At 52.6% G+C, this 21,963-nt stretch overlaps 1 protein-coding gene across 1 annotated transcript in view; it reads left to right on the top strand.

Annotated features, from left to right (window-relative positions):
- The window catches only part of PLA2G4E (phospholipase A2 group IVE), a 38,355-nt gene extending 19,865 nt beyond the window's left edge, over positions 1-18,490 (top strand). Inside the window, exons 7-20 of the mRNA XM_058427829.1 lie at positions 925-988; positions 1,863-2,041; positions 2,145-2,228; positions 2,584-2,621; positions 4,922-5,057; positions 6,671-6,807; positions 9,220-9,442; positions 11,987-12,101; positions 12,672-12,809; positions 14,059-14,166; positions 14,780-14,983; positions 16,176-16,342; positions 17,566-17,749; positions 18,217-18,490. Coding sequence (XP_058283812.1) covers positions 925-988; positions 1,863-2,041; positions 2,145-2,228; positions 2,584-2,621; positions 4,922-5,057; positions 6,671-6,807; positions 9,220-9,442; positions 11,987-12,101; positions 12,672-12,809; positions 14,059-14,166; positions 14,780-14,983; positions 16,176-16,342; positions 17,566-17,749; positions 18,217-18,434 — 1,995 coding nt within the window. The 3' untranslated portion in view covers positions 18,435-18,490. The remainder of the gene's footprint in view (positions 1-924; positions 989-1,862; positions 2,042-2,144; positions 2,229-2,583; positions 2,622-4,921; positions 5,058-6,670; positions 6,808-9,219; positions 9,443-11,986; positions 12,102-12,671; positions 12,810-14,058; positions 14,167-14,779; positions 14,984-16,175; positions 16,343-17,565; positions 17,750-18,216) is intronic.
- Positions 18,491-21,963: the final 3,473 nt, after the last annotated feature.

Genomic DNA, 21,963 nt, shown 5'->3' on the forward strand with positions numbered 1-21,963 from the left:
AGAGACAGGGTTTCAACATGTTGCCCAGGCTGGTTTCAAATTCCTGAGCTCAAGCGATCTGCCGGCCTCAGCCTCCCAAAGTGCTGGGATTACAGGTGTGAGCTACCGTGCCTGGCCTACAAGTATAATTTCTGTATTAAAAATTGTTTCATAGGCAGTCATGGTGGCTCATGCCTATAATCCCAGCACTTTGGGAGGCCGAGGTGGGGGGATCACTTGAGCCCAGGAGTTCAAAACAAGTCTGGGCAACATAGTGAGACTCCATCCCTACAAAAAAATACAAAAATTAGCCAGGCATGGTAGCACGTGTCTGTAGTCCCAGCTACTCAGCAGGCTGAGGTGGGAGGATCGCTTGAGGCCAGGAGGTCAAGGCTGCAGTGAGCTGTGATTATGACACTGCACTCCAGCCTGGGTGACAGAGTGAGACCCTGCGTCAAAAACAAAAATTCATATTTCAGCTGTTGGTACAGCTATTTTAATTAAATGCATCCAGTGCCTCAGGGTTCAAGGAGACCTCTCCCTCAAAAAGAAGAGTCTTTGGGAATGTGTGGCAAAGGAGTATGATCTGCCTCAGCATCTTGACAAGGCTATTTTGTTGGAAGCCCTCACTTTGAAAGCACAGAGCTGAACATTCCCTCAGGTCAGATCCCTGACCTGCAGCTGAGGACCTGACCCCTAGTAAACTGTGACTGTGGGTCCTAGACATCCTAGGACAGCTTCATGGTCAAGTATCCTATCTCTGAGTGAGATGGCATGCCTTGATTGGGTTCAGAAAATGTGATCAACACACTCTGCATTCCCCAGCATCAGCCCAGTCAGACCAATGCTGAATTTATCCTCTGCTCCCTCATCTCCCTTCAGCCTGGAAGAGCAAGGAGGTGGCTGGTGCTCAGACACTCCATGACCCTCCTTTGTTTTTTACAGTCTCGACAAGTCTCCTGCCTGGAGGTTCATGCACAATCCAGGAGGCGGAGGAAGAGGGAGAAAAGTGAGCTGTTTTGCCTTTTTTGCCTACTGGGGGACAAGGGGCAGCTGCTTCCAAATCCCATCAGCATCAGACTCCACCTAGTCCAGGGTTTCCCTGGGCTCAGGGGGACAAAAAGCTTGGCTGAAACCCCTCAGAATCATCTCACCCCCAGTAGTCATGAGCCCCTGGCCTCCCATCCTGCTCTGTAAACGGCGTGTTCTCCCAAGCACCCACATAACCTTGGAGTGTCCCAGGTCTGGGGTCCCAGTGCTGCCCCCTCTGTCCACGCTTATCTGTGCTGTGCCATGCCAGGACCTCAGATTGCCTGGGTCAGTGAGGTGGTCAGCACCCGAAGCCCAGGGCCCCTCTAACTATGCCCCTTCCTCTAGGCAGACCACAGCTCACAGAGGGTCCTAGCACTTTATAGCTGGCAGAGACCTAAGAGATCCATGAATACCACACCCCCACCCTACTCCCCAGCCCACCCCATGTTTCCCATGCAAGGCTACCAGACATGAGGGAGGGAGGGAGGATAGAAGAGGCGTCTACCTCAAAAGCAACAGTGTGCTGAGGGCCTGCCTCCTCTACAGTGGGCAGGTTACTTTGGGGCATCTTCTGGCAAAGCTGAGCCAAGGACTGGTCCTGAGGACCTTCTCAGCATCTCAAAGGGTTTTCTGGGGACTATGTTTGTCCACATCCTCATAAACCTCATTAAAATGCAGGTTCCTGGGCCCTGCCCTACCCTATAAATTGAGAATCTCTGGGGAATTTGAACCAGTGCCCCAGGTGATTCTAAACTCCTCCTGGATATCTCCAAATAGGCTTTTTGCTGGACCAGGTTGCAGGTGGGTAGTGAGAGGCTCCCGGGGTCTCACCCTCTTGCCCTCTCTCCCAGTGAAGGACCTCCTGGTGATGGTGAATGAGTCCTTTGAGAACACCCAGCGTGTCCGGCCCTGCTTGGAACCCTGCTGCCCAACCTCTGCCTGCTTCCAAACTGCTGCCTGCTTCCACTACCCCAAGTACTTCCAGTCCCAGGTGCACGTGGAAGTGCCCAAGAGTCACTGGAGCTGTGGGGTACAAGGCGGCTGACACTGGGGGAGGTGTGGGGGACTGGGGCGGGGGGGGGGTGCCAGAGGAGCTCCCCAGCCCCTCTCACAGAACCCGCCCATCCCTCCAGCTTTGCTGCTGCTCTCGCAAGAACAGCCCCATCAGCCAGCCCCTCGACTGCCTTTCCGATGGTCAGGTGATGACCCTGCCTGTGGTGAGTGCCTGGGTCTGGGAAGGGCCCCTGACTTACTTCCCCTGGAGCTCCTGTGGTAGGGAGATGGGGAGAGCCTGGGGGGATACAAGAGAGAAGGTGACTCATGAGGGTCTCTCTCAGGCAGGATGGAGGAGTCTTGTGGGGCAGGAGACTGATGAGCTACAGTGTGGCCCAAAGAGTGTATGGAGGCTGAGTTGAAGATGGTGGGGAGATTGTGTCCAGAAGAGGGAAGCAGGGATGGAGCGCCTGTGTGTGCATGTGTGTGCTGAGTAGGGTCTGGGTGGACAGTGTGGATCTGGGATCACTTGGCTCTGAATTGCCACCTCTGACAAGCTTTTCATCTTTCCCTCCCCAGGGTGAGAGTTATGAATTACACATGAAGTCTACATCCTGGTATAGTACCCACATTCTGTCCGTGCCTCTCACTTATTCATAGTAGTGGGTGTGCAGTGGTATCTCACTGTGGTTTTGATTTGCATTTCCCCTGCGGCTAATGATGTTGAACATCTTTCCACGGGCTGGTTAGCGTATCTTCTTTGGAGACATTTCTATTGGATCCTTTGCCCACTTTTTATGTGGGTTATTTATGTTTTTATTGTTAAGTTGTAAGAGTGCTTTACATATGCCAGATACAAATCCCTTGTCAGATATATGATTTGCGAATATTTCCTCTTATTCTATGGCTTATCTTTTCACATTCTTGGTGGTGTCTTTTGAAGCACAAAGGACTTTAGTTTTGATGAAATTTGTTTTTTTATCTTTTCACTTGTGCTTTTGCTGTCATATCTAAGAAACCGAAAATCATTGCCTAATCCCATGTCCTGAAATTTTTATTTTATTTTATTTTACTTTTTTATTTTATTTTATTTTATTTTTATTTTATTTTATTTTACTTATTTTATTTTGAAACGGAGTCTCACTGTCGCCCAGGCTGGAGTGCAGTGGTGCGATCTCGGCTCACTGCAACCTCTGCCTCCTGGGTTAAGCGATTCTCCTGCCTCAGCCTCCCCAGTAGCTGGGATTACAGGTGCACACCTCTACACCTGGCTAATTTTTGTATTTTCAGTAGAGACGGGGTTTCACCATATTGGCCAGGCTGGTCTCGAACTCCTGACCTCAAATGATCCACCCTCCTCGGCTTCCCAAAGTGCTGGGATTTCAAGCCTGTGCCACTGCGCCTGACCAAGGTCCTGAAAATATATTCCCATTTTTTTTCTAAGACTTGTTTAGTTTTAGCTCTCACATTTAGGTCTATGATCAATTTTTAGGTAATTAATCTACATGGTATAAAAGAGGGGCTCAACCTCGTTCTTTGGCATGTGGATATCCAGTTGTCTCAGCACCATCTGCTAAAAACAACATTGTTTTCAGAAATCTTGATTGTCAGAAATCAAGTGGCCGTGATTTCTATTTACAGTTTGATTAGCTATTTGCCCTTGGAAAAGCTCTTTGCCCTTCCTGAGTCTCTGTTTTCCTCATCTGTACATTGGGAGAATAATAAGGATCCCGTGCATCACTGGGTTGCTCTGAGGATCCAGCTAGACAGCACGTGCGAAGTACTCAGTAATCCATCTGGCAAGGGGGATGCTCAGCAAACGTCAACTAATGTTCTTGTTATTATTGTTGTTGTATTATTATTCATTCCCTGTTGAGGCCAAAGAAAGAATTATTTTCTAACAGCTGTGTCTGCAGCCCTGTGCTAGACAGAGAGGAGACATGATGGAAACCTCCTAGGCCCTGCCTCCAAGGAGATGTGGCTTTGTTAGTGAGCCAAGGCTCAGTTGGAAATGGTCAAGGTACATTCATCTGGAGTCACTGGGGAGCTGGGCCTTGGAGGATGCACAGGCTGGAGGTGGGCAAAGGGAAGACACCTCTGGCGAAGGCAGGGGCCTGTGCCAAGACCCGGAAACAGGACTGCTTCTGCGGGCTGTGGGACCTGACCCAGAAGCTTCGAGGGTAGTTTGAGGTGAGCTTGGAAAGGTCAGGCAAGATCTTGGATGCCAGGCCAGGAGCCTGGACTTGTTTGGGGCAGGGATGTAATTAAAAAAAAAAAAAGAGGACAAGCATTGGGCATGTCACAGAGGTGCCTGCCCCACCTGCCTGCAGACTGTGAGGTGACACAATGAGATCAGGGATGTGACGGTTTTTGTCAATTGCACACACACACAGGATAATTGTTATTCTAGGAGCAGGAAGAGCTCATTGAAGAATGTGAGCTCCATAGGAACAGGGAGTTTGTTTACCTAGCACAGAAGAGTCCATACCGTGGGGCCTTGTTTAGAGGGATTTGGCAAAATGATCTCAGTGCCTCTTGTCACCTATGCCTGGCCCTGGGCTAGAGAAGGCACCTGGGGGAAGACTTACTGGACTTTCCAGATCTGGCCGAGGAGACAGAGGACTCAAAGCGTCCCTAACGCAGTGCCAACAGTTATCTTTTGTTGAGTACCAGCTCGCATTGTGCCAGCTAAGGCTTTGGGGGCTTTGCATTTGTTATCTCTTTAAGTGCTGAAGACAGTGCTGAGAGTTCAGCACGATTCGCCCCACTTTACAGATGAGAAAGTGGAGACCCAAGGTCACAGAAGTGGTCCCTGGCAGAAGCAGGCTTTGAGCCTAGGTCCAGTGGACCCTAAAGCTGTGTCTACTCCAGGGAGGTAGAGGCTGCAGGCCCACTACAGGGTCCTCTCTCCCTCCAGCCCTGAGACACCGGACGTGCGGCTGGGCTTCAGCCTGTGCCCAGCAGAGCTGGAGTTTCTGCAGAAGCGGAAGGTGGTGGTGGCCAAGGCCCTGAAGCAGGTGCTGCAGCTGGAGGAAGACCTGCAGGAGGACGAGGTGGGTAATCAGGGGTGTGGCCAGCCTGGGCCCAGCTGGTCCTTCCAGCACCACGCCCTCCCAGCCAACCCAGGCCCTGCCCTGCCCCAGGCGCCACCTCCATGGATGCTTTTACTGCTGAGGTACAGGCAGGCGCCCTGGTGAGGGCTGTGCTGGAAGTGATTCTGTTTTATATTCACAAGGGAAGGGGAGAGCAAAATGGAGAGAGAAAGGACAGAGCCCCAGCGGCTCCTCCCAAGCACTAAGAGCTCCTGCAGTGGCTAAAGGGGCCTTACTCAGGGACAAAATGCCCTCCTCACCCCAGCCAGGAAAACATTTTAAGCTGTACCACCTCCTGCACCCCACACCTCCACCCAAAAGGCCTTAGGTCCTTCTTTCCTCAATTGTCTCTCCTCTCAAATCCGCACAGGTAGACACACTCCCAGAAATAACAGCGCTAGGAAGCAGGAGAGAAGCAACTTGCACTCCTAGGGCCAGGCTGCCCCTTCTTCCCATGGGAGCAGACGGTGGGCCTCTGTCACAGCCCTCTGTTGCCTCCCTTGTGTGGACCAAGGCCCACACTCCCCTGGGCAGCAGGCAAGCCCTCCAAGTGCCTGCTTTCTGAGGCTGACCTAGGTGAGGACAGAGACCTGGCGGGTGCCCAACGAGGACTTGTGATAGCGCTTTAGCCAATGGAAGGTTCTTACAGCCCCCACTCAAAGGAAAACAGACAGAGTGAGTCTTGACAAAGACCCCCTTCCTCCCTCCTTTTTTTTTTTTACTTGAGACAGGGTCTTGCTCTGTCGCCCAGGCTGGAGTGCAGTGGCACCATCACAGCTCACTGCAGCCTCCACCTCCCAAGCTCAAGCAATCCTCCTACCTCAGCCTCCCAAGTAGCTGGGACTCCAGGAACGAGCCACAATGCCTGGCTAATTTTTGTATTTTTTTGTAGAGGTGGGTTTCCCCATGTTGCCCAGGCTGGTCTTGAACTCCTAGGCTTAAGCAATCTGCCCACCTCGGCCCCCCAAAGTGCTGGGATTACAAGTGTGAGCCGCTGTGCCTGGCCCTGTCTTTAGGGAAACATTCCAGGGGCCTCTTAAACCTCTATCCACCCAGAGCTGGCAACCCTGCTCCTTCCCACATCACCAGTCCATTGACTCTTGGCCTTGCCAGTACAGTACCTGCTGAGCAGGTACCATGTGCCAGGCCTGGTGCCTTACATCAGATCCAGCTACAGGAGATGTTGGTTTATCCCATTGAGGGATCGCACATTAGTAGGGTTCTTGAACAAGCTGCCCACCCCTCTCGGACCCCAGTTTTATCACCTATTAACTGTGGGCTGGACTAACAGTACTAAGAACTCTGCTAGCCACAGCCTTCTGTGATTTACCAAGCCTGTGTTAGGCTTCAGAGTCCTTCACTGACACCAGCCACCGGGTGTGGAGCTGAGGTCTATTTCTAGACCCACTGCTCTGTGGAAAGGCAGGTGTCGGGTGGCTCAACGCCACACTCCCTGCCCTCTGTAGCCAGCTCTGCCTCCTCCATTGTTCTTTCGAAGTTGCCGTCATTCTAAATCTTCTCCCAAGCTTTGCCTCTGGAGCCTTCCCCAACCGCCTGCCTCTGTGTAACCCCAGGTGCCGCTGATAGCCATCATGGCCACTGGGGGTGGAACAAGATCCATGACCTCCATGTACGGCCACCTGCTGGGGCTGCAGAAGCTGAACCTCCTGGACTGTGCCAGCTACATCACTGGCCTGTCAGGGGCCACCTGGTAAGGAGATGTGAGCCACTGTCTGTGGATCCCAGGGCAAGCCACAAACAGGCTGGCCTGGGGTCTCAGGTGAAGCTCCTCCCCACCACCCAAAGTGACTCCTGAAGCCTGGGAAGTGCCCCACATGCAGTGGTGTGGCCTTGGGCACGCAGCTTGGCTCCTTGGAGGCTTGGCTTCTGTACCTGCACAGTGCAGATAACAATAGCTCTGACCTCATGCAGCGGGTGTAAGAGGCTCTCCCGCTACTAAGCATGCCAGAGACACTGTATGCGCTGGCCTTTCTTGGTGTTACTGTTTCCCTGGGGCTGTGGTATGGACCCAGGAACATGACCCCACACAGCTGGGGACATGCAATGGGCAGGGCCCTGTGGCTGAGCTCCCTCCTGCTCACCCTCTGCTGGTGAGCAGGGCCGGGGGCTGAGCACTGGGTTCCCCCACAGGGAGGCCAGGGTGAGGTCAGCTTACCCACAGAAGGCACAGTGCCTGCGGCCCACTGTACTTTTAGGGGCCCACAAAAATAGGTTAATTTCTTTTAAAATCAGGATCCTTTCATTAACAAACTTATCGGTTGAAGAAAATGTTTTAATAAATAATAGGAATACATTTGTCTTTATACAACACAGTCATGAAATATAAATTTTAATATTTTTATGTGGCCAGCATGAAATATAAATTTTAATATTTTTTATGTGGCCAGGTATGGTGGCTCGCATCTGTAATCCCAGCACTTTGGGAGGCAGAGGCAGAAGGATTGCTTGAGGCCAGGAGTTCAAGACCAGGCTGGGCCACATAGGGAGGTCTTGTCTTTAAAAAAAAAATTAAAATTAAAAAATAAAAATAAAAAACATATAAACGTTTTTTGTGGGGCCCATCAAAATCCTCCTGTGGCCCTGGTTCAGGGGTGGCCTATCAAGCGGGGCCATGTCCTGTCTGTGACTGGTGGGCCTGTGAGCCCTGAGGTCCCTTGCTGTGCCTTGTATACTGGAGGAGCTCTGGGTAGCCCCCCATGTGAGCAAGTAGATGTGAATGGGCCTTGGAAAGCCAAGGGCTCCTGTGCCACACACTTCCCCAGGGGGCAGAGGCGCCAGCCCAGGTGAGACAGAAGGAGCCGTTTACCTCTTGCTAAGCACTGGAGTCCCTGCTTCCTATGGCTCATCTTGTTTCTTCCTCACAAAAACTATGAGGGAGGCACTGTCATTATTTTTCAGCTGGAGAAACAAAGTAATTTGCCAGGGACACTCAGTTAATGAGCAGTGGAGTGGAATTTGAACCTAGTCCCAGGCCCACATCCTTAACCTCCACACTAAATGGCTGCCCCGGGTAGTAGGTTAAGAAGGTAACTTGCTTCCAGCAGGTTGAGGGGCACCTGTGTCCTCCTGGACTACCATGCGATAGACAGAAAGCGGAAGGAACTCAGGCCCAGCCGGTGTGGGATGGGTGGGGTCCCCCAGCCTGGGGAAAGCACAAGTTGTATTATCTTAAAAACTCATTTGCAATGGCTTCTGGAAGCTGTTTTAAAGGATAAAATGAATGGGTGAAGCTTATGGAGAGCAGGGTGCTTTTTGTCGAAAAGCCTCCTGACCACCTCCCACCTTCCCAAAAACAAGTCCTGTGAGGGAAGAGGCCCCTGTTTCCTTAAATGTGCAGCTGAAGACTAGCTCCACTGCCAGGGAGGTCGTTCTCAGGCGCAGAATGAAAAGGGCCCTTTCCTGTCCTGACATAGAAAAGCTGGATCCAGGCCAATGAGAGGCAGACCGAGGCCAGACCCAGGGCTAGCGGGATCACCTCTTTGTTTTGCTCCCCCGACAACCAACACGTAAGTTAAGAAGAGAAAGGGAAATAAATCCTCAGTCAACAGCAGAATTATAGGAATTAACATGGCAGAGTAGGAAGAGCCAGGACCTGAAATCAGTCGAGCCCGGGTTTAAATGTGGGCTCCAGCATTTGTTCTGTGCCACGCACTGTTCTAGCTACCCCACATCACCTTAACTCGTGTAATCTTCACCAGAACTCTATGAAGCAGGTACAGTTATTGTAATTCTCCCCATTCCACAGACAGGAAAACTGAAGGGAACGGTGATTAAGTAGCTTGCCCAAGATCACACAGCTAGTGAGCGACAGAGCCTGGCTTGATCCAGAAAGATCTGGATCCAGAATCTTCATCTTAACCACTGTTATGCCTGGCACAGAGCGGGCATTCAAGAACTGGTAGCACTTGTGATTATGAGTAATACTGTTCACCTCCCCTGCTCCTCGCTGCCTGCCAGGCCTCTGCCTCACCCCTACTCTCCAGGTTCCCCTCCTTACAGGTTAGGGTTCCCAATGGCCTGCCTACCTTCCCTCCTGCCCAGGTCCAGGACTGATCAGACAGGAGCCGGTGCAACCCTATCAGCTGTGCCTGTCTCTCTCCAGGACCATGGCTACCTTGTACCGTGACCCTGACTGGTCCTCCAAAAACCTGGAGCCTGCTATCTTTGAGGCCCGGAGACATGTGGTAAAAGACAAGCTACCCTCCCTGTTCCCAGACCAGCTCCGCAAATTCCAGGAGGAGCTCCGGCAGCGCAGCCAGGAAGGCTACAGGGTCACCTTTACAGACTTCTGGGGCCTGCTGATAGAGACCTGCCTGGGGGACGAGGTAGGTGCTCGGCTTCTCCCGGTCCGCACCCTGCCCTGACTGATGCCTGGCTCTCTTTCTTCCTCAGGGGAGTCAGGACTTCCATTGTGCACAGGGAGTTAGGTTAGACCTGCGGGAGTATCCTTGGGCTGGAAGACCCATGAGGTGTCGGAATCTATGACGGAGGAAGGTGGTGGGATTGTCTCCCGTGCACCCTTTAGAGGATGGCTGAGACCCTCGGGTTGGAGGCAAACCTGCCTAGGGCAGCATGTCCTCTGAGAGCCACGCCAAGACACCTGTGAGGGAAAAACGGGGAGGAAGCCGGGGAAGACTGGAGAGCAGTGACGCTGTGAAGCGAGTCTGACCCTAGGGATGGCGAGAGGAAGAAAGGTCAGGCGGCAGCATCCCAGACCACGATGTGGTCTGCAAGGCCCTTGGAGGGTCCTCCAGCCAAAGCTGGCTGTCACAGGTGTCCCGCATCTCCCAGAACGGGCCAGCCTCGGTATCCCTGCCCCACTCAGTCACAGGAAGTGCAGCCTCAGCACAGATCAGCTGTGGATTTCAGAGCACAGCAGCCGGGGTCCTTAGTCAATAACACTCTCTACAGTTGGAGGTCTGCAGGGCTCGTTCTCATGGCCACCAATGGGCCCAATGAGGTTCCTTCCTATTCTGAGATCCAGTGATCTGACTAATACATGCCCAAGAAGAGGACCAGCCTGTGTTGGGTGGCTGCTGCTGTGAAAGCTGCGACCCAACACAGGCTGGTCCTTTTCCTGGACACATGGCAGAGCACAGGGATCTCCAAGGGGTGTTTCGATCCTGGACATCAGGGTGGGCTCAGCTGACATCTGTGCCCTTTAGGTTGCACAAGCCGAGCTGAACAACTTTTGCTGTTGCTTGACCCCCAAAGCAGAGCTTCCCACCTAACCTCTGTCCAGGCCCACGGTTCCCTGCTCCACTCCAGAGGTGTCTGTCCAGGCCCACGCTTCCCTGCTCCACTCCAGAGGTGTCTGTCCAGGCCCACGGTTCCCTGCTCCACTCTAGAGGTGTCTGGGGAGTTCTGAATTCAAATCAGAACTTGCCAGAAAATCATTGCAGCAATTATTTTTTATAATAGTGTGTTCCATCTTCCAGAAAGCCAGACAGTTTGAGCACCTTAGAATGACCAGACCCTCATCTTCAATCTTCCCTCATTTCTTCAGTTAAATTGCTTGAGTGCCTCCTGCATGCCAGGCACTGTGCTGGCAATGGGGGTTCAGAAAGGAATCGGACATGGCTTCCAACCCGAGGCCTTCACCACTTCTGAGGGATCCCACCCACCCTGCCCCTGTGACAACCCACCACCTAACCTGTCCTCCCAATGAAGCAGAGCAGGCAGAGGCCAAAGGCGTCAGCTTTGGGATTCAGGAAGGATGGGGTTGAAATTCAGGCCCTGCTCTTTACTATCCCTTAAGTGGGAATTACATCAATAAGTGCTAGTTAACATTTTCAACAATATTGTAACAATCGTGAGTGCCACATATGATGAGGAAGCACCGAGTCTTCCGACATCAGGGGTCTCAGCATTCTGGGGGTTTGGTGGGAAGGAGCTGGGTTCCCAGGAAGGCAAGGGCAGGGCTGATGTTGAGAGGCCTCTGCTCTTGCACTGTGGCCAGGACAGGAGCCCCTTTCCCTTGGGTCCCCTTGACAATGAATGTGGACCAGCTCCTCCCTGAGCCTGCAGCTTTACTTCCAGGACAGTCGGCTCTCTGATGCCCAGATCTCTGGGCCCAGTTATGACCCTGTTTGCTTTCAAAGGAGACCTACATGTCACTGGGCATATACATGTGTTTGCCATTCCACACGGGTTCTGTAGCCTTTGCACACTTGGGTGACCAGGGTTGGTCACCCAGAAGTCAGCTGCTTGGCCTAGGGTCAGAGCCTGGGCCTCTAAGACCTTGATTCTGCCTCGTCTGCAGTGGCCGATTCACTTTGGGAGGTGGACTGTGGCCTGGGCTGATCTGCAAGTCTCCCCACTCTGGGGATTAGAGGGACCTCAGCCACCATCTAGTGCTCAAGTCCTAAGTCTTTTGTTAAAAAAAAAAAAAAGGGAAAGGGAGGGGAGGGGAGGGGAGCAAAGGAAGGGAAACTTCTTTTTCCTCCAACTTTTTACCCCTCAGTTGAGGGAGCTCAACATGCCAAGCTGATTTTTAAAAAAATGGAGCTGCTCCAGTTCTAGCAGAGGGAAGACGATGGGGCAGAAGAGGGGCAGTGCTAGCCTCTCCCACCCCTTCCTCTGTATCTGCTGACCCCTAAGACCAAGACCCTGGGACTCTGAGGGACTGTCCTAAACTGCGGATCCAGTCCCGGCCCCTGTCTGGTGGTGGGCAGCCTGAGGGGGTGGTGCCTATGCCATTGGTGCCCTTTCAGAGTGATTTGGCTGGTGTCAGCTGGGGCTGATACAGCAGCCCGGTGAGCTCAGGAGCCAGGAAGTGGCTGCGGGGGTCCAGATTGTCCTCTCATTCTGCACGGCCTCCCCCACCCCCTGGGCTGCTGCTTCTCTTTGAACATTTTGTTTCCCCACAGAGAAATGAATGCAAACTGTCAGATCAGCGTGCTGCTTTGAGCTGCGGCCAGAACCCCCTGCCCATCTACCTGACCATCAATGTCAAGGATGATGTAAGCAACCAGGACTTCAGAGGTAACACCAGTGGCTGGTGATTTATAAGGGGGGTGGGCCCTTCTTGGTGGGCAAAAGCACCCAGCACCTCCAGGTCCCCCTATCCCATCCATCTTTGTCAACCTCTACATCCAGACTGTGCGCACAGCTGGAGAAATCACCTTTGCTATCCCAATCTGCCCTGCTGCATGAGCGAGGCCTGCAGGCACTGTCTGCAGCTTCCCTGGGCATGTCTTTGATGGCACTGGGGAAGACAAAGGTTGTGAAAGGAAGATATTTCTAAGCTGCCCAGAGAGAGAGACTCCAAAGACCTGCCCTGCTTCAGGGTCAGTTTTTGTCCCATTCAACAGGCTCTGAGGTGCAAATGAGCCATCCTCCTTGCAAAGCATGGCAAAGCATGGCAAAGCTGAGCCTTGCCATGCCAGCAGAAGCTGGCCAAGGGTGCCCCCATGTGTCCTTTGGGGGAACTGCGGCCTCCCTGTCCCAGGCTTTCCAAGGCCGGAGCCAGTGCCTGCAGGCAGGAGGGGGGCCCGGCTGTGTGGACGGCTCCCTGGCCTGAGACTGACCCCCGTCCTGCTGCTTCATGTGCAGAGTGGTTCGAGTTCTCCCCCTACGAGGTGGGCCTTCAGAAGTATGGAGCCTTCATCCCCTCCGAGCTCTTCGGCTCCGAGTTCTTCATGGGGCGGCTGGTGAAGAGGATCCCGGAGTCTCGAATCTGCTACATGCTAGGTGACTGCCTTGGAACTGGCGGAATGACAGGGGGCTGCTGCCCCAGTGCTGGGCCACCTTGGGTTGGCCCCTGATTATGTGACACTCGAGGCACTTGCCAGCATTGCCTCATCCTAGGAGAGGTCCCAAGTCACTGAGGACCAGAGTTGTTCGGGGGACTCTCCCAATTTCCTGGTCGCCAGCAGTCTCCCTGTGGCCTGCTCAGCACCACACTGGGAACAGCAGACTCAGACGGAAGCTTCTGTAACTCCCACCCACTCCCATCTGGCTTCAGCTAGCAGTGTGCCTGCTTCCAGGGGCCAACCCAGACCTAGGACCCAAGGGTCCAGGGAGACCACAGTGTAAGGGGCAGGGTCACCAGGGAAGCCTGGCCCAGCCTCCCACCCTAAGCACCTCGGTCCTTCAGGAGCTGGGCCCACCGATTGCAGGACCCACTCGAGTTCTTCCCTTCAGAGTCTTAGCTGCGCCCGTCAAAGGGCTTCTTCAGAAACAGACCCACATTCACAGCCCCAACACGCCCTTATTTAAATTAGTTGTCTGTGCCCTCCCCTTCTGTCTATCCCAAACCAACCCATCCTGCAAGATCCAACTCAGTCCCGTCACTTCTTCCCCCAGAAGCCCCCAGCCCACAGTGGCCTCTCCTTCCCCTGAACACCTATGCTGTTGAGCATGTGGTTTAGAAAACTGTAGTCAAAACACGTGAACAGAACTCTGAACTCTGGCTTCTCACTCACTAGCTGTGTAAAGTTGGCCAAATTGCCTCACCTCTCGAAGCCTCCATCTTCTCATTAGTTAATTAGGCTTAAGAGTAAAACCTACCTTATAGAGATTCCAAATGGGTCAATATCTAATGCCCTACATTTAAAAATCATAATAACAAATAGTATTTGCATTTATTGAGTGCTCACCATGTGCCAGGTGCTGCCCTAAATGCTTTAGATGTATTCACTGACGGCAGCTGGACTTAAACTCAAAGCCTGCACTTGCCAGCATTAAATCCTTGCCGGGGCTGTGCCTTATACACCTTTACATCTCCCAGCATTGAGGGGAAGGAAGAGAAGGGCTGAGAGCTGAGCCCCTCAGTCACTGTGTTGAGCTGCACGGCGGAGGGGAGAAGGACGTGGAAGTCTGAAGTCGGTCCCTCCTGCGGAGCAGCCTGGCTTGCATGGGGTGGGGGGTGGGGAATCAAGTGTCAGTGTGGGGCCTGGGGCTGCTGGGTGGAGCTGCTCACGCTGGCCCTGGCTCCCAGGCCTGTGGAGCAGCATCTTCTCTCTCAACCTGCTGGATGCCTGGAACCTGTCACACACCTCAGAGGAGTTTTTCCACAGGTGGACAAGGGAGAAAGTGCAAGACATCGGTGGGTGACCCCCGGCTTTCCCTCATGGCTGGGTGATGGGTGACCCCTCCCCGGCTTTCCCTCATGGCTGGGTGATGGGTGACCCCTGGCTTTCCTTCATGGCTGGGTGATGGGTGACCCCCGGCTTTCCTTCATAGTTGGGTGATGGGGGGCAGGGTGTGGATCACGAACCGAAGATGAGGCCTCCTGCCACATGTTTCACTTATGGCCTAAGACACGGGAGGGCAGCTGGGGCTACAGTGTCTTCCCTGCCTGGAGGGGAGGGTGACTGTAGGTGAGTGACACTGGTGCCAAGGCTCCCAGCACCCAGGAGAAGTGAGGAGGGTAGGGTCTGTAGCAGTCACAGGTCACTCTTTGAAACTGCCTGTCCTCTCCAGGACCCTTCTTAGCTGTCTCGCTCCCCCTCCCTCTCTACTACCTCTCTGCTTCCTCCATGTCTCTCACCTGGGTCCTCCTAACCCCAGTGCCAGGGCCTTGAGAGCCCAGCAAGGAAGGTATGAGCTGCTTTTACAGTGCTCACCCCTGGGTGCCAGGCAACCATGTGGGGCTTCACATGGGCAATCTGGGGACCCCACCTCTCATGACCTGTCCTTCATCCCTCCCTCCCCTGCAGAAGACGAGCCGATCCTGCCTGAAATCCCCAAATGTGATGCTAACATCCTGGAGACCACGGTAGTGATCCCAGGGTCATGGCTGTCCAGTTCTTTCCGAGAAATCCTTACCCATCGGTCCTTCGTGTCTGAGTTTCACAACTTCCTGTCTGGGCTGCAGCTGCACACCAACTACCTCCAGAATGGCCAGTTCTCTAGGTGGAAAGGTAACCCTACCTGACTACTCCTTGAGGCCTGCCTCCATATGGAGGAGGAAGATGTGGATGTCAAGGCTGCCATGCAGAAAGAATAAGAAAACTTCTCTGGCTGTGTTCCCTGGGCCAGGCAGCTCTCTCCTCATGGTGTTTTCCACATTTGGTGGTGTCGTTTTGAACACTGTATGGGTCTGGCAGCAGGGAGTGGTGTGGGTACTTAACTCACTGCATCTATACAGCAATTCTATACAGAATCTGTACAACAGTCCTAGCAGGTAGAAGTTGGCCCCGTGTTACAGATGGGGAAACAGGGGGTCTTACTTTCTGCAGTTGTGTTCTGGGGATGCCCTTTAATGTGAGTGGTGCCAGGCACAGTGGCTCATACCTGTAACCCCAGCACTTTGGGAGGCCAAGGCTGGAGAATCTCTTGAGTCCAGGAGTTTGAGACCAGCCTGGGCAATATGGTGAGACCCCATCTCTTAAAAAAAATTGTTTTTAATTAGCTGGGCATGATGATGAGCACCTGTAGTCCCAGCTACTTGGGGGCTGAGATGGAAGGATCATTTGAGCCCAGGAGGTCAAGGCTGCAATGAGCCATGATCATGCCACTGCACTCCAGCCTGGGCAATAGAGCAACACCCTGTCTCAAAAAAAAAAAAAAAAAGAAGAAGAAGAAGAAGAAGATAATGTGAGTGGTGCCCACTTGGAACTGACAGGGATGGCCCAGCTCAGGAACCCCCAAGTGGTAAGCAGCACAGCCAGGCCTTAAACTGTGGTCCTGCAGCGTCAGCTCAGTGCCGCCTCCTCTGCTGCTGAGGCTCTAAGGCATTGAATTTCACCCTCTTAATATTTTAATTGGCCATGGCCTGCAAATGGCTGCTTGAGCCTGGCCTGTTAAGCCTCATCCTCACCATCTGGGGCCAATGGGACAGCTGGCCAGGGCCCAGGGTTTACACCATTTATGGGTGGTCTTAAGCCCCTCATACCCCACAAGTATCAACATCCCATAAAAGACCAGCTAAAAGCCCAAGATAACGCTATTCTTCCTCAGCCCACCCAGAGGGCACTGGAACTCAGTGGGCGTCCTGGTCAGGCTGAGGCGAAGGACTCTCCAGACAGGGCGCTCCATCCCCCCAGGTGCCTCTGTCCATTGGCTGAGGTCAGGGCACCAGGTGTGTCGGTAACGGGAAGGCTTGGCTTTCAGACACAGTGCTGGATGGTTTCCCAAACCAGCTGACCGAGTCCGCGAACCACCTGTGCCTGCTGGACACCGCGTTCTTTGTCAACTCCAGCTACCCGCCCCTCCTCAGGCCAGAGCGAAAAGCCGACCTCATCATCCACCTCAACTACTGTGCTGGGTCCCAGACAAAGGCAAGTGCGCAGCCTCCCTCCTGAGCACGGGCTGCAGCCTCTCCTGAGATGGGCCCCGCAGTCAGCGGCCTCACTCGCTGTGAACTGGGAAGAGACACGCTCTCGACAGCCGCTAGACAGCATCAGAGGAAGCCAAGCAGCAGTCATGATGGGAAGTCAGATGCCCAGACCTCACGGGCAGCCAGCTGGCTCTCACACGCCATGGGGCCCACGTTGACTTAGCAAATTCGAATTTTACTCTTGCCTTGGAGCATTTGCCATATTTGGCAATTCTTCAGCTACAAAAAATGAGTTTTTAAAAATAACCTTAGTAGAGCCCATTCCATTCAAGAGCGTGTAATATCCTATTTTCAAAATGATCACACTCTCCCTTCCTCCAGGGTATATGGCCCTCCATGAATTACACTCAAGTGCTCTCAGGTGGGACGGAAGAGTGGAGGGGAGAGGAGGGCACTTGTCAGAACCAGAGGTTTTTATTTATTTTTATTTACTTCGGAAAGTTCTATGTGTGCACGGTCCTACCCTGAAGCCAGGGGAAGCGAAGTGTACACAGACCAACAGGGCAACAATGAAAACAATCTAAGTTTGTAAATGGGTAACAATGTACTTTCCTACGTGTGATCTCGTTTGGCCCTTACACCAGCTCTTGGAGGGAGACAGCACAACTGCTATCATTTCTCGTGTTATGGATGAGGAAACCAAGGCACAGAGAGACTTGCTTAAGATCACACAGCTAGTGAGCAGAGGAACGAGGGGCAGAACTGAGGGGGTTCTGACACTCTAAGGCAGTGCTCTTCCTGGGACATCATGCTTTTAGAGACGCCCTTGCAGAGTCTTTTCTAGCCCTGTACTACTGTCAGCTCCAAAGCCCATGCACATCCCACAGGGGCCTGGGCAGCTCTGGCTGTGTATGGCCTGTTTCCAGTCACCCTTCCAGGCTACCCATCACATCCACCCAAGTCTGTGTTTGGATGCAAACACCATCGAAAGGGCTTCTGTCCATTTTACTTGGGGAAGCAGCTTGCAGCTGGAGGCGCGTCCACCTACTGCCTCGGGCCTTTTGTCCTGACCTGGCGTTAGTCTCAAAATACCACACACTGGCAAAGCAGTTGGGGAGCTGAGTTGTTAGCTGGAGAAATCAGGAAGCTGGGGCTAAGAACTCTGTGCTTCTTCTCCACTCCCACTCCTCCTAATGTTCAAACACACCCTCTGTGCTATTCCAGCCCCTGAAACAAACTTGTGAGTACTGCACTGTGCAGAACATCCCCTTCCCCAAATATGAACTGCCAGATGAGAACGAAAATCTCAAGGAATGCTACCTGATGGAGAACCCCCAGGAACCTGATGCCCCCATCGTGACTTTCTTCCCACTCATCAATGACACTTTCCGAAAATACAAGGCACCAGGTGAGCTGCCTCTGCGCTCAGTTCCCAGCACCCGCTGCCCTTGGCCCGGGAATGCCTTTAGATCTGTAGAGTCTGCTAAGGGCACTATCGGGGAAGCCTGGCTCAGCTCCAGCCTGAGCCAACCTTGGCTTTCACAAAGAAGAAAAGGGCACCTCCCATTCCCTCACCCCCATGGGCTGGGAATGTCATCCCCCATTCTTTCAGTCATTCTACATTTTCTGACATTCAGCCATGTGCCCAGTACTGTGCTTGGTGCTAGGACAATCCTCCAATGGGCAAGCCCGCACTCCGCCCTGAGGAGCTTGCAGGTGTGCAGGGGTGTGTGTGAGGGTGTGCGTGTATACACGTTTTCATGCAGGTGTGTGTGTCTGTGAGTGCAGGTTGGTGGGCCTTGGGGAGAGATGTGGAAACAAGTCATTCTAACCTAACATGACAGGGTCTATAACAAGTTCTCCTGCTGCCCGCAGGTGTAGAGCGAAGCCCTGAGGAGCTAGAGCAGGGCCAGGTGGACATTTATGGTCCCAAAACTCCCTATGCTACCAAGGAGCTGACGTACACAGAGGCCACCTTCGACAAGCTGGTGAAACTCTCAGAGTACAACATCCTGAATAATAAGGACACTCTCCTCCAGGCTCTGCGGCTCGCGGTGGAGAAGAAGCGCCTGAAGGGCCAGTGTCCCTCCTAGGCCCCAGGGAGCCTCCCCTGTTCTGGGTCAGCTTCTACCGTCAGAGGCGCAGGACACATCAGGGCTGACCAGGTTACTACACAGCCAGCTCTGCTCTCTGGCAATGGGTGTGAGCAGGCTGGCCTGGGCTTTCTAATGAAAAATAAAAAATTTTAAAAAGTTGAGAAAGTCAGAGAGAGAGAGAGAGAGAGGAGCCCTGTTGGGGTTTTATACCCACTAGAGTTTCTTCGAGTGCTTCCCTGTAGAGAAGGTGGTCTCACAGCCACAGGCCCCCACACGTCTGTGGAGAGGGAAAGCCTGGAGAAGAGGCTGGGCCCCTAGAAACCTTGACTCAGAGGCAGAGCCCAGGGCTGGCAGCCCTCCTCTCTCTGTCCCCCACCTCATGTGGCGGGCCTAGGGTAATGCACAGAAAGACCTGAGAGGCACTCGGTGTTTCCCTGGAAAAACACTTTAAAATTTAAGGCAATTCTAGTCTTGTGATTTTTGTGTTTTTTTAGACGGAGTCTCTCTCTGTTGCCCAGGCTGGAGTGCAGTGGCGTGATCTTGGCTCACTGCAACCTCTGCCTCCCAGGTTCAAGCGATTCTCCTGCCTCAGCCTCCCAAGTAGCCGGGATTACAGGCACCCGTCGCCATGCCCAGCTAATTTTTTGTATTTTTAGTAGAGATGGGGTTTTGCCATGTTGGCCAGACTGGTCTCAAACTCCTGACCTCAGGTGATCCACCCACCTCGGCCTCCCAAAGTGCTGGGATTACAGGCATGAGCCACCGCACCCGGCCCTAGTCTCATTATTTTTATATGCAATTATATTTCATGATTTTTATTTTTATGAATCGGAGTATTAATAGGAAGCATGAAGCTAGAAGATCTAGATGGAGCCCTAGAGATAAGCCAGTCTCTGCCACAACAAAGCCAAATAGGTGGCCAGTTTCAGTGGCTCTCTCCAGCTACCCAGAGCTCCAGGGCTGGTGATCCATGTAATCATGACCAGGCAGCCATGCCCAAGCATCCAGCTCCAAAGAAATGCCAGGCAAAGCCTAAGTCTATAGCCCCGGTTCACCAAATGAGGATCTGGGATGGAGTTGAGCAGGCTGCAGGTAAGTGAGGTTGGGTGCCAGGCAGGTGATGCATCCAGCGCTGCCCACTCCAGCTGTCAGTGCTCACTGACAACCCTGCTCCAAGAGCACCTCTCAGCCTCTTACCGCCCATCTGTCTGGCTGCCAGATGGGATTACTTATTTCTAAATGTGATTCCTTTTATCTGTGTTGTCAACACCGTGACCAGTGCATTCCAACTCTTGGAGAGTCACCCACAAAGACTGAAACTAGGAAGAATTAGTCAAAAAGAACTAGGTTAGCCGTCAGAGGAAGAAGCCCACCCTTGAAGACTGCTTCCTAATGAATCTCTGGGAAAACCCTGGGACACAGAGAAGGCCAAAGTCAGCAGGTCTCCCTTCAGGCTGGGAACATAACCAAGGAAATGCATAACCGGAGCCATTGACAGGCCCGGGCTGATAGAAGGTGAAAGCAGAAAGGCAGGAAGACATGAGGTCTGCAGGAAACCCAGCAACCCTGGAAGGCGGAGTCCCCTTTCTGGGCCACCCTGCTCCCTAAGCAGTCTGGGCTGTGAGGAAACCAGTGGTGACAGGTACCAAAAGTTTAGAAAAATTGGCCTCCAATGTACGTCCTTGCTACTCAAAGTGCAGTGGGGAGCTGGTTGGAAATGCGGAATCTCAGGGCTCAGCCCAGCTGTACTAAATCAGAAGCTGCATTTTCAGGAGATTCCCACCCCCAGGCGCCCCCCCCCCCCGTGATTCCTATGCATATTAAAGTTTGAGAGGCCTGGATTTATGCCACTCCCTCCCATGAGCTTGGAACGTGTGAATCAGTGCTCCCTTGAGCCACTGATAAACTGAGCTCTGGACCTACAAAACTGGTGCCCACCCAGGTAATGCTAACCTGGCACACCAGCCCTCCTCTCCACCAGAGCAACTGGCTGCTTCCACTTTGACATCTTTTCTTTCTGACTGCAACAGACTCTCCTTTAAGTATCAAAGAGTGAGCCAAGCAACAGACAGGACTTGTTTATTGTAAAGCGAAGGCAGCCATGCCTTGGATTCATCAAAAGTTTGTGAAATGAGGTTCATAAAATCATCATATTATTTGTGCATGGAATAAAATGGCCACATGGGTGAATGCTGCTGACTCATCTGCTTTCATGCTGCAAAGCCATGACCATCTGATGCTGCAAGGTATGCATAACCCTGCCCTCATCCCTCCAGGCTTCCTCCTCTCCACTCCTGGGGGAATGAGTAGGCCGTTTCCACCCCATCCCACCTCTTCTCACGCAGCTTTGTTTCCTACTGCAAGGGTGTCTTCTTGTGGTGAGGTGCTCCTCCGTTTTCATCAAGCCATGTCATCAACTAGTGGGGCACCAGCTCGTACAGATCCATGCTGTTCCAAGCTCAGGTATATTTCAGGAAACATTGCTTGAGAGGAACCAGAGGCAATTAACACCAACAAAACACCTACTTTGTGCACAGCAAGCTGTAAACAGTCTCTGCTTTCCAGAAACTTACATTTTGGTTCGGGAGAAAACCATGAAAAGATTGTTATGCATACATGAGAAGTTAAATGATGAGTTGGCTACGGAAATGACAAAAGTGTCATCAACTCTGACAGGGCAAGAACATGGTGTCCTGCAGAAGTCAGGGGAGGCTCCCTTCCCGGTTCCCTGCTCTCTGCCTAGGATGAAGATGATGAAATTGACAAAATAAATGAAACCTGTCCCTCCTTGTCTCCACCCTTTCTTCCCAAAAGAGCAGCCAGCACCCCACCCGCTCCCACACACCAGTTACCCTGTCCCCGCTGCCTCCCCATGAAAACACTTCTCCTCAAGGTCACCAATGGCCTCCTCATTGCCAGATGCACTGAGCCAAACCCACCAGTCTTGTACAGGCCTTATCTGACTTGATTGTTCTAAGTGTTTGCACTGCAGACCACTCCCTCCTTCTGGAAACCTTCCCTTCCCAGGACTTCCTTGCCAAGAGCAGTTCAATTCAGTTCAGCTTGCAAATAACTACCGCCTGCCCATTACATGCCAGTCACTGTTGTAGGCACTGGGGCCATAAGAAGAATTAACAATCGATCCCAAACTTTAAGGAGGTTCCTTCTGGTCCCATGTGGGAAGCCCTCATGTAAAACAGAGCCCTTGTGATATGAAGAGAAAGCTGCATGTTAGCTGTGTCCAGAAGAGGCATAGGAAGGGCTCCCAACCCAGCCACAGAGGGGAAGAGGACATGTTCACTGAACACCTTCTGTCTGGGTGTCTTCCCCTGGAAAGGTGGGAGCCCCTCCTCTGGACTCTCTTTAACTGCTGCCATTCCTCAAGGCTCCTTAGCTCTTTCCTCTTCTCACTCTGTACTCTCCTTAAGCAACCTCATTTATACCCAGGACTTCAACTATTACTTCTAATTTGAAAATTCTTAACCTTTTAGCTTTAGCCAAGCAAATCTCCTGAGTTCTAAACCCA

Source organism: Hylobates moloch, unplaced genomic scaffold (assembly GCF_009828535.3).
Source record: "Hylobates moloch isolate HMO894 unplaced genomic scaffold, HMol_V3 SCAFFOLD_14, whole genome shotgun sequence".
Taxonomy (NCBI): domain Eukaryota; kingdom Metazoa; phylum Chordata; class Mammalia; order Primates; family Hylobatidae; genus Hylobates; species Hylobates moloch.